This window comes from Aquila chrysaetos, chromosome 18 (genome assembly GCF_900496995.4).
Source record: "Aquila chrysaetos chrysaetos chromosome 18, bAquChr1.4, whole genome shotgun sequence".
Classification (NCBI taxonomy): Eukaryota; Metazoa; Chordata; class Aves; order Accipitriformes; family Accipitridae; genus Aquila; species Aquila chrysaetos.
In genome coordinates, this window is record NC_044021.1 from 25928908 (window position 1) to 25941359 (window position 12452).

At 40.9% G+C, this 12452-nt stretch overlaps 1 protein-coding gene across 6 annotated transcripts in view; it reads right to left on the reverse strand.

The window, feature by feature from the left end:
* Positions 1-223: 223 nt before the first annotated feature.
* LOC115353022 (collagen alpha-1(XV) chain-like) overlaps positions 224-12452 on the reverse strand; it is a 161280-nt gene continuing 149051 nt past the window's right edge. For 5 of the 6 annotated variants that reach the window (XM_030041939.1, XM_030041934.1, XM_030041937.1 and 2 more), the window contains 8 exons: positions 12158-12302; positions 7816-7880; positions 5929-6057; positions 5705-5764; positions 4281-4340; positions 3151-3336; positions 1869-1984; positions 224-1534 (listed from right to left, as the gene is read on the reverse strand). In XM_030041939.1, coding sequence (XP_029897799.1) covers positions 1318-1534; positions 1869-1984; positions 3151-3336; positions 4281-4340; positions 5705-5764; positions 5929-6057; positions 7816-7880; positions 12158-12302 — 978 coding nt within the window. In that variant the 3' untranslated portion in view covers positions 224-1317. The remainder of the gene's footprint in view (positions 1535-1868; positions 1985-3150; positions 3337-4280; positions 4341-5704; positions 5765-5928; positions 6058-7815; positions 7881-12157; positions 12303-12452) is intronic. The other variant, XM_030041935.1, reaches the window with a different exon arrangement.

Sequence of the window (12452 nt, forward strand, 5' to 3'; positions counted from 1 at the left end):
AGTGTGATTTGCTTTTGTCTTTTGAAGGCAGCTGTCTAGTAATATAATACTCTGTTTGTCAGCAAATGAACATGTATTTCCAACACAGACTCTAGATTAAATCTTAAAAAATGATAACGTGGAGTTTGACCTCCATAGTTACTGCCTGATAAAATATAAGTAAATATGTTGTTTAAAGTATGCAGTAGACAAATATATAGGCAAAAGACTTCAGATATTACGGTGATAGTGTTTGCGAAGAATATTAGCATTTACTGATCATTCCTATCATTGCTGCTGTTATTTTATATTAACAATTCTTTAATTATGTGAATGCCAGAAGGGTAAATTCACAAATAGGAAAATCACTTTACATATAACTTAGTGGGACAACAATGTCTAAAACCTATTTTAAAGAAACCATGACAGACATCGTTCATTCAGCAGTCTGCCACAACAGGAAATGACTTCCTCTAATACGCAATGAAATAAATAAAGCTCAGATGGTTTGTTTGTCTGCATTTACTTTGCACAGTTCTACCAGTAAAACAGGATGTTTTCTATTAACATTGCTCCAGGTTTCCTGGTAACAATAGCACCAAAATAAGGACCAGATTTTGTCTAGGTGAAATTCACTCCTCCTGCATAAAGCCCTATGCCTAGAATCTGCAAAGAAAAAAGCTGAAGTAAGATGTGGAAGCTGCTAAATTTACGTGTAAGCACCAGGCTGCGATCCGTACAAGCTTACAGGAGTTAGGTACTCAGCTTCCACTGAAAGTCTGAGGAGGTGAGCACCTTTGTTCTTAAAGCTTTTTTGAAAATTCCAGCCCTGTAAGATGTAACGGCCTCCCATTATTTGCTCAGGGACAGTATGTATATATATATATTTATATATGAATAGTGCCTTGGGTATTCAAAATCTATGCAAATGAAAAGAAGAGCATAGAGCATGCAGCTTCTCAACTGTGAAGAAGCAGCAGCCTTGCTGAGCCATACTGCCTATGAGACAGGCTGCTGGATCTTCCTCATCGACCACACTTGACTTGTGCCCTTAAGTGATCTTCAGCTCAGCCAGAAAGACAAGGGGCTGCGAGTTAATTGTTGGCAAACTTTGAACCGTGTGGGGTTCAAGTGGAAGGAACGGCTTTAAGTCAGCCGCATGTGCACTGGATGTTCCACCTAACTGGAATGCGGTTTGTGTTGAGGTATGTTTTCCTTGGCTATTTTTTCCTGAAATGTGCAATTAAAAAAAATACAATATTTACATCATTACAAATGAAATTTCAGTGTCAGCTTTTCCTGTCATAAAATGGAATATTCCTATGTGCAGCAGGTGAATTATTTTCCTTGGGGATCAGATACAAAACTGTTTTCAATGCAGAGAACAATAAACTGATTACTACAGCTATATACTTTCTGATCGAGAAGTTTCCCCGTCTTCAGCGGTGATGCTTGTCCCATAGCTCCCATATCAGCTGTGTGCCAGGCTTCACAGTAGTTGCTAACCAGTCGGATCCCATTTGCAGTTGAACCATGCCATATTACTTTTTGAGGCCTGAAAGGTAATGTTAAGGAGTTATTTCCTGAAAAAGTCTCTTTTTTGCTTTATTCAACTGCACACCTGTATGTGTGGTGGTGACCTGTATTTCTGCTTTCCTTCTGCTTGAAGCAAACTAGTGGGTAGGGAAAGATGAAGATAGAAAGGAGAGGAAGAAAAGGAGAACACAACCTGAGATCCCATTCATAGGCTATCAGAAATGGAAAACAAAGATGGCATAAGGAAAGGAAGACATTTTTATCACATTTCTAGTAGCCCAAGATACTGCTACTTGTACTATCTGGTAAAAATAAATATCATGTAAAACTTATAAATGGTAATGTAAACTCACCAAGATGGATCGGTCATGATGTTCCTCCCATCAAAGGAGTATATTGGAACGTGAATGTTGAATTGTCCACCATTTCCATTAAATATAGATTCCCAGTTGTTGAAAAGTATTTCTCCCTGTTAAAATTTCAAAGCCACTTTTACAAACAAAACAAACCCCAAATCCACGTGACTTTTATAGACTTATCTATACATCTAAAACCTTATCTGCATTGAAGAACACTTAGGATTTCAGCTTTCACATCAGTTTCTGCATGATGCTCCTGAACAAACTTTTCTCATCTATCATCTCTAATAGCAATCTGATCCACGCCTTTGCCTCACGGTTGCATCTCTGTTCTATTGTTACTCTATCCAGCTTGATCATCTCCATTTCCACTGTCCTTTTCCTCCTAACTGTCTAAAGGGTTGTTTGAAAAATTGCTTCTAACTACTGTAGCTATAGAGAAAATATAATTTGTATTGGAACTTATGTTGAGGTCACAATTTTGTGAAAAGTGTTGCAAATGTTCAAGGCAAAAGCTTTGCATCAGGCTACCGCTCAACCTGCTTTTGAGTTTTGCCAAAGTTGAAACAATATTGTCTTTACAAATTTGTTTCCAAGGCTCTGTGTTTGCATGCACTTCAGAGTAGCATCCGTTCAGCGTGTTCCAAGCATCACGTGTTATTCCTGTAGGTTTCTTTGGCCGTTTGTTCTGGGAGCCAGCCAATGCTACAGAGACATGGTTTGTTTTCCTCAGTTTTAGAGTGTGTCTGTTTATGTGAGACCGCAAAATGACTCATGCTCAACTCTTCTCAGTTTCATTGGGGTAAATCCAGCACCACTCCCAAGCACAGAATTTGCCTTTATCTTTAGAAATGAGAAAAATAGGCATTTTAGCCTACTATGCTCTGTGATCATACTACAAGGTAGAACACAATAGCTATCTTTGAGAAATGAGGATGCACTTTCCCTGCTGATAGAAACAATATCCAGAAAGCCAAACATTGTACTGTCAGCAGTCTGCTCAAAGTAGGCTATTCTCATAGCTTTATTTCTACCATTACCCTTAGGATATTGAAAAAAGCAACCCTTGAAAAGGCAAAGGAAATGTGAGACAGTCTGTAACTTTCTACTTTATCGCTCCTTCTTTGGTTCTTGAACCTGACTCCGAAATACGAAGCAAAGCTGCTTCTTTACAAAATGCAGTTTGGGTTGAAACTTTCTGCTTGTGCCATTTTCCAAGATTTTGGGGCACCTACAGCCTATCCTAATATAACAAGTACTAAGCACTCATTTTTACCTTAAGATTGACTATTGGTAAATGGTATCGGTCTGTTTTTCTGACAACTGTGGCCAAATCTTGCAAATGTGATGAGAGGAAGGCTCTATAGGTGGACGTCAAACCTGCTAGTTGGGCTTGTTGAAAACACTGAAAATCTGCTCGCATGTCACCAGAAAATGGCAAGTTTAAAGCCACCAGATGCAGCTGGAGAAAAAAAGAAGAAAAGCCACTGGCTTTTTTTAAGTTTATTATACTAGGAAGACATATATTGGAAACAAACTAGACCCCCCCTCCTCCTGCCAGCACAAGAACTAGTACCTTCCATACCAGGTAGGAAAGTTATTTGCTGCCCTAACATTACATTTCTTAAAGCTAGGAGACCCACAGCAGAAATACCTATTTTTTCTTTCAACATTAAGGAAACCATGAAGATTATATACTCCTAAAAAATAAAATTCTTTTAAAAGTAGCTAATATTTTTCAGCAGAAGTCTTGGAGTTATCACACAAACAATATCCCAAATCTTACAAGTATGGAAATAAGTAGTAACAAGTGACCATATACTATTTAAAAATTCACTGTTATCAAATACAAGAAGTAGCATGCTTAAGGCAAACAGTACAGATGCAAGAACTAACCTGCATTTTTTATTTTTGGGGTTTTTTGGGGGTTTGGGGTTTTTTTTTTGTAGATATAACTCAGTTACCTTGCTTTGTCTAAAAATTTTAAAGTACTTTAAATGAAGGCTTAGATTCTAAAACGTCTATCTAAAACAAGAAACACCATGAAGACAGAAAATATTCTAATGAATATTTTAATGATTTAATTGTAACAGTATTGTTAACTTAAAAACTACCATGTGTTGTAAGTACAATCACTAAGTGAAGAGGTGTTCCTAACTCAGAAGCAGGATTTTTTTTTTTTTATTTTGTTGAGATAGGAAAGGGGCTAGGATGATGAAAATCGATCTGGAGGAAAAAATTTAAAATTGTCTCTGAGATGTCTAAACCAGTTCAGGAAGTGTAATTGTAAATTTCTAAAGTAATATCTGTGAATTTGAAGAGGAGATATCACAAGTCTCCCTCAAGATGCAAACTGTCATGTTTCAAACCACAGCTATGCAGTTGCAATACAGATCTCATACTTACTGCTGGTTTTCCATTGTTCATATTTGATACTGGAGTCAGTGCTGGAAGAGACTGAAATCCCTGTTATTTTAACACATGCAAATAGATATGTTAAACACGTTACTCAGATCAGAATTTTAGACACTCAATAATTTTCTAAATAAAGCAAACATTGAACACTGGAGAATCTGAAACCGTCCTGCCTCTGAAAAATAAACCCAACCCGTGCAGCCAGAATACTTTATCCATATATCATCAATTTGGTGTGTCACATAAATGTGTGTTTGAAAGCTGTCCTGGCCAGAGTTGCTTTGCTAGACCCATTCCCAGTGCTCTGCCAGAGCTGGTGTCCGTGCCGGATCACACCTGCAGTCCTGCGTGGAAGCAGCCTGCTCTTGGCCAGAGCAGAAAACCAGTTCAGGAAAATTAAAACTGAAAGGGTGAGGAGGATGTGGAAACCGAAAATGTAGTTGGTGGGAATATTTCTCTAGGCCTTGGTAATTCTGTTTCCTAAGCGATTGGCATGTCGAGACCAGAAGGTCGATGATCTTCAGAGCTGTTTCAAGAACAGCAGTTTTCTTCTCTAGTTACAGTAAGTATGAGTAACAAGCCGCTGACTGTACTGGTTGGGAAACTCGTGTGGTGTCAGCTGGAGGCTGCAGACAATTTCTTATAACACAAGGACTAGACATTCTCCCAGTGTGCTAAGTGCACTTCTCTCTGACCTACTCTAACTTTTTTTTATTTCTTTCTGGCCATCTTCCTTCTTGCTGCTTCTTCCTAGCACTCTCTTGCCCTTTCATTATCTCAGCAGTCAGATCAATTAACCCGTCATCGATGAGACTGTTCTCTATCCCCTTTGCCACTTGGTTTTCATCCTGTGATTTTTTGGGACAGACAGCATGGTCACATGCAGGTTGGTACAGTAACTTGCAGAATGGTGTCAGGTACAAACTAACAATTGAGGCTTTAGAATAGACCCTCGGGCATGCTGTCAGATAAGCTACATGCAGGTGATGATGATATTCCCTGAATACAGGACTATAATCTTTTAAAGAAAACCTGCTTTTCAGAAACACTTTTCTGAGTTTCCTTGAAAGGGACCAGAGCTTGATATGACTGACTTCAGTGTTACGGAACAGAATACTGTTGGGTTTGGTGTTTTATTTTTTTATTTTTTTTTTAGGCAGCCTGCTTGGTTCTGCTTTTTGTAGATGCTGCTTTGTCTCTGTAGTGTTTGGAGTCTCAGAAGATAATGGAAACAGATGAGTGGCTGGCACAAACCAATTTACAAGCTTATGTAGTGGTAGGATGCTTATTTTGAACTGACAAGTCTCAGTGGAAAATCATGTTGTGGAGGGATCTGCCTGCAACTTCTGCCAAATGTATTGCCCATTTTTGCACATCTAGACTCAGTTTTTCACAGTCCAATATTTTGTACTTACATGGCTTGATATGGCTGGAGGAGGAAGGCTGTCAGCAGGGATAGGAATTAGCTCACCAAGCTGAAAGAACGCAAAAGGAAAAGCAAACAAAACCATATCACCAGGAGCTTCTGAACTAAAAAAAGGCATCTTTGCACCCATACTTCTCCACCCCTGTAAAAAAGATCTGCAACTCCATTTTGAGTAAGGGAGTTGGAAAGGATTAAGACGCAGTGGAATAGTACCTGCAATTTTCTCCATCCATTTCGAACACGGATAAAAACCTCACTGGTTTCACTCAGATAGATTAGCGTACCTTCTACTACAAAATGAACTTTTTCCAACATACCCTCAATGTTTTGGAATGTCGTAACCTGTCAAGTAGGAAAATAAAACACGCTTCATCAGATGCACAAAACATTTTGCAAGTTAAGTTGTTAAATTGAAGTCTCATTTGAACACATAAATGTCAAGGCTTCTTCTGCAGGAAATGCTCATAAAGTCAGTTTTATATCATTTCATACAAAAAGCTTCCGTAACATAAATATCTTGCTACTTTGGCATAGTGGCATCATCATTCTCTGGATTGTAGTAGAACTACACCAATAGTTAATTTTGCAGAGTGAAAATCATTGCATCTCTACGTTGTAGAGTTTAGCATATTAGATCAAAATGGCAGAGTTCAGAAGAGATTTGATAAGGCTTATAAATATCACACATAATTCTAGATACGTTTGCTTCTGTTAGATTTTTCTTAATGTTGTTGTGATCTCTTTTCTTTAAGGGTGTTTTCTTCCATCCCTTTAATTCTGTTTCCAGATGCCGCTAGTTTACACAGCAAGTATTTTTCAATTTCTCTTTTATAGATCAACACGAGGCTTAAATTAATGTCTTTCAGATACAGATGTTGCACCTATTACCTCTGTCTTTGTGACCTGAAGACAGGAACACAGTCCTCTCTAAGACGGTTGCTTCTACAATCTGTTTGATAATTGCAGTTAGTGTAAAATCAGGGGCAAGTTTCCTGAGAGTGTATTTCTGGACACTTGAGTGTCATTTCTTTCTCATTTCTTCAGTGTCAGAAGGCATATTAATGCTTTCTGAATCATGCAGACCCTACTATAGATTTGCATATTGTTTTTTAATGCTGATTTTGACCTAAGTGGGCTTGGATCTCCTACCTAAGATGGTAGCTCCCAGCCTGTAACTACAGTCCTCTACCTTGGGGCACCAGCCTTTGAACATCTGTTTCTCCCCTGATCTGTAATCATTGTGAGGTCCTGAATTTCTATGAGAAAAGGCACTTAGCAGAGGTACGACACTATGGTGGGAAGGCATTAAGAAACTTACACTCAGATTCTTGCTAGTTCATTCGATATGAGGTAGATGATCTGAAAGTCTGCTTGTTTATTAGTGCATTCTCAAATGATTGCCAAACATATCCAGCGAATTTGCTTTTCTACCGTAATGTGAGAATATGGAAAAGGAAAAAATTGCAACGAACCCCCTCTGTTAGCTTGATTTTTTTTTTTTTTTAGAAACTACAAATATTTAATTTAGAAATTAGCAAGACAGAAGTCTTAGCTGTCATTTTTACTGCATGGATATCTGGGATACAATTCTGATTTGATTCATGCAGTAAGGAAAGGAAACAATTAAATTTGTGTGTATTCTCTGGCACAGCAATTTTTAGATTTTCTAGGGAAATCTACAGTTTTATTCTTAGAATCAAATGACCTATATTACTGGGTTTTAAACTGTTTTTTTTTCATGGAAACTGGGCATTCAGTAGTTATTCTAATATCTCAACATATTAAATTGCCACACTCTGAAAGAGACATTGCTTTGAACATGGACTATGCAGCTTGCCGTTACTTTAGCATGCCATCGATCTTTGCATTTGTTTGAATAGGCTGTTACTAATAAGGCAATGGACAGACTTCTCCTCTCGTCACTTTTCCCAGCTTATATGGATTCCCTGCTGAAAAATTATGAGGTTCAGAAAACCGGAAAACATTCTAATGAACAAAAACACAGGACGGAGCTTTCCCTCCTCTCCCAGTGCTACCAATGACCACCAAAAGATTTGAAGCAAGGTTTCAATGGCAAACCTCCTTATTTTGCTGTCTTACCAGATTCCTGGTTGCAGGTGGCCCTGGCTCTCCAGGAGGACCTGGTGGCCCAGGCATTGCGGCTGCTAAAATAAAACAAGCATACAATACATGTTGAAGGTCATCTTTTTTGAGAGAAAAGGTGAGTGACATAAAGAAAGGACTTAGTGCTGGCGTCCAGGAATAGTGGGAGCTTTAAATAGCCATAGGCCTCAAAGAGTCAAGTTCTGAATAGCTGTGTTCAAGCCAACTACAGAAAATGCATTCTAAGGATTTTTTTAAAAGCAATGGTGAGACTTAGTCTCTTCTCTGTTATTTGGGAAGTTAAGGTCAACAGATTGCAATCTGTTGTAGATACTCTGCAAATAAAGAACCAGATTCACTTAAATTGACTAGAATGCTCTTCTGCTAGCTGCTAATGGTGTGCATATGGAAGAGGAAGAACTTTTAGCTCCTGCCCATATAGGCTTTGAGGCGGTCATTGTATCTTTTGCTCTAGAAGGAAAGAAAGTGAACTTTTCCTTAGATAAAAAATTCACAAGGGTAAGCTCAGCTTATGTTTCAAAGCAGCAAAGAATTCTCCAGTGGTATAACTTGAACTTCTTAGACTGTGGTCCACAACTTCTAGTACCTAGTACCTGTCTTTACTCCAAAACTGAATTTCTTCACCTTGGGCTGAAAGTCCCTGTTTTCTGGAACAAAAACTCCTTTCTTTTAAGGAAGGAAAGAAGGAAAGAGATGGAAGACTGAAAGCAAGCATCTCGTGCAAATGCATATCATTATAATGGAACTCTGAAGCTGTCCAGAAGAAAGAGCTTCTACACACGGATCCTGCTGAGCATCACGGTGTGTTCCAGCAGGGCTCTGTAGCTGAGATCTGGGCATATCTTGTATTAACTGTTAACCATAAGTAGAAATGCCTTCTGTAGAGGAAAAGAGAGATGCAAAGCGGGGGCAACAAAAGAGGTCCAGGGGTATCCAGGAGAGTACACTAGCATACTGCTGGGAGGGAATATAAAAGCAAGAAATCTGATTAGGAACAATAAGGCATGTTGAGAGGTAGTGTGACCTGGAAGAAAGAGGTCTGATAGTTGGTGGATAGTTGTCAAACTACCTAAGCATGGGGAAGTCTAGCATGTCCTAGCCTGCTGGTGAATCTGCAGTACGAAACATGCACAAAGAATTGCAAGGTTCGGCTCCTAACCACTCCCCAATTCCTACCTTGCTGGGCACTTGAAAATGGTGTTCAGCTGCTGTTAGCTATGCCAATAGTGCTGTAATCCCAAGCATGGACAGAATTGCTCTTCAAAAGTGAAGCAGAAATGGAGGAATGTAGGAATATTCTCTGAAACCACCCTTTGGAGAGATTTTGGTGAGCACATCTGGTAGCCCTCCCCACAATAACCAAAGTCCCCTCATCCACAGCTTACTGGATACAGGAACTAAATGGACTGAAGGAGAGGAACAGAAGATAAGCTAGAGGAGCGTATCTTCTGCCTTCATGATTTTCAAAGGAATCAGGATCACAGTGACCCTCAGTGAAAGTGGAGCTATAGATTCTCTGCCACCCCTGCAAATACATTCAGTGAAGAAAAAGTATCGACTATCTTCTCTTTTATTTTATCTTTCCACTTTGAAGTAGTTTGATAGTCTGAATAAAGGATTGTAAGATACATTTTTAAAATATAGTTTGAACCATTGAAGAGTCAGTAAAGGCTAACCCTGAGAGCACCGCTGCATTCCAGAGCTTGCATTTTACTGATCTGTAACTCTTCAGTTAGGAGGCTGCATCTGTGTTCATAACATTTAGTAAAATGAACATCCATCAGTGTGCTGCCTAAAGAAGCTTCTTACAAAGCAAAGAGGAAAATGTGTAGAAGAATGGTGAAGACTAATGGCAAAGAGGATAAGTGGAAGTATAGCGATGGAGTACTAATAATAATTTGTTTTGTCTGACTGGGTCTTTTAGCTAATATTCAGAAGTGATGAATATAAATTACACAGGAAAAGGCCTGAAAGCCTTTATGGACTTTATGGATGCTGAGGATCTGTCCATATTATGATCATCAGGGGCTAATTCAGGTACAGGCCTATGTTCCAACATTGAACATATTAGGGATTTCTTCTTTCTCAAATATTCTTCAGAGGATGAACACTTCTGATAGACACTTAATAATATTTACTGGATGACAGGTTGGAAGTCTCACCTTGTCCCTAGGCAACTGTATAAACCAGTCTGACCAGGTTCAAGAAATACCTGGAGAGAACAAATTGGAGATCGAGAGGTCTGGTCCCCAAACCAGCATACTGGAGACACAGGTCTTGTGGGGAAACAGACTGATTGTTAGTTCTCAGAAATGGACCTGCCCAAATTTTAGGCAGGACAGATCTGCATTATAGCCTCTCTATTCAGTTAACAATTCCCTTTCTGTTATTATGCTGTCTTCAGCTGAGATTAAGGAATGTTTTGCTCTGGTTTTACCTGGCTGCATTCCCATGCTGGTCACAGTTCCCAGAGGGAGGAATCAAGGGTTGCTCGCTCAGGCAAACCTCTCGAGTAATGTCAGAGGAGCCCAGGACCCCATCCACCAGAACCTACTCTAAGGGCTGGACGTTAACAGTATAAGGCTTGTCACTAGCAGACCTGTGACCCAAGAGGAGTCAAAAGCACAAACGTCTTGAACTGTGACACTTGGTTTATAGCCATGTATTGCCTTTGATGCAAGTTTGAGATAATCCACCTGAAGCTCCAGTGCCACCTTGTTAGCAAAGTTTGTCCCCTGATATGACCATCTGTGTCACGTTTTACTTCTTTTCTAATCCAATAAGTTGAAAATTATTAAAGGTACAGTAACTAACCCTCCCAAAGTTTTGTTTCTATTTGGTGTTTGCATAACGACTAGTTTTTAGAAGCAATTCTCCAGCAGTTTCATTCTGGACCTAACCTCTACTGTGGGTATGCCTTTATACAGAGAATCATAGAAACATAGAATCATTTAGGTTGGAAAAGACCTTTAAGATCATCAGGTCCAACTGTTAACCTAACACTGCCAAGTCCACCACTAAACCATGTCCCCAAGCACCACATCTACATGTCTTTTAAATACCCCCAGGGATGGTGACTCAACCACTTCCCTGGGCAGCCTGTTCCAGTGCCTGACAACCCTTTCTGTGAAGAAATATTTCCTAATATCCAATCTAAACCTCCCCTGGTGCAACTTAAGACTATTTCCTCTCATCCTATCACTTGTTATTTGGGAGAAGAGACCAGCACCCACCTCGCTACAACCCCCTTTCAGGTAGTTGTAAAGAGCGATCAGGTCTCCCCTCAGCCTCCTCTTCTCCAGACTAAACAACCCCAGTTCCCTCAGCCGCTCCTCCTAAGACTTGTGCTCCAGACCCTTCACCAGCTTCGTTGCTCTTCTCTGGACACGCTCCAGCACCTCAATGACTTTCCTGTAGTGAGGGGCCCAAAACTGAACACGGTACTCGAGGTGCAGCCTCACCAGTGCCCAGTACAGGGGAACAATCACTGCCCTGCTCCTGCTGGCCACACTATTTCTGATACGGGCCAGGATGCCGTTGGCCGTCTTGGCCACCTGGGCACACTGCTGGCTCATATTCAGCCGGCTGTCGACCAGCACCCCCAGGTCTTTCTCTGCCGGGCAGCTTTCCAGCCACTCTTCCCCAAGCCTGTAGCGCTGCGTGGGGTTGCTGTGACCCAAGTGCAGGACCCAGCACTGAGTGTTGTTGAACCTCACAAAACTGGCCTCGGCCCATCGATCCAGCCTGTCCAGATCCCTCTGTAGAGCCTTCCTACCCTTGAGCAGATCAACACTCCAACCCAAACTGGTGTCATCTGCCCACTGACTGAGGGTGCACTCAATCCCTGCAACCAGATCAGTGATAATGATATTAAACAGAACTGGCCCCAATACTGAGCCCTGAGGAACACCACTTGTGACTGGCTGCCAACTGGATTTAACTCCATTCATCACAAAGCATCTTGACCCCCACTAACATCTTCCCAAATTTAGCCAACTGCTCAATTTGATAGATTTTGCAAAGCTCTCAAGGCAGCCTGTCTCTGTTATGTAGACGTCTTCCCAGCCATAACAAGGTTTTTCATGCAGTAGTGGTCCCATGGCACTAGTCGGTGAAAACTTTGCAGAGAAATTGTCCCTTTTGTGCTCCCAGTTCCAACACACCCCCCAGGAGAAATGGGTAGAGGGCAGGAGGAGAGAGGGGAGCAACCGGAGTGGGTGGGCAGATGGGAGAACAGGGATGTAAAGGAAGTGGCAGTGTGTGGGCGCATGCCTATGCACTTGCGTATACAGTGGAAAGCAAAATCACACCCTCTCACCTGAGCCATATATTGCAGGGGGTCCTGGTGGGCCTGGTGGGCCAGGTGGGCCAGGAGGTCCAATTTTTCCATAACCTGGTAAGCCGGGCAGGCCAGGTAATCCCGGAGGTCCTCTGGGTCCAACAACTGAATCCCCTTTTGGTCCCTATCAGTGATAAAAAGTATTTCTTTGAATGTATCGGTTTCACTGCTGCAGGGCCTTCATCTCTGGTGGCAACGTTTTCTGAAGGCCTGCCACCAGACCACTGTTGAGACATGAATCTGTACGTAATTTTCTTCAAGGAGGCATGGATAT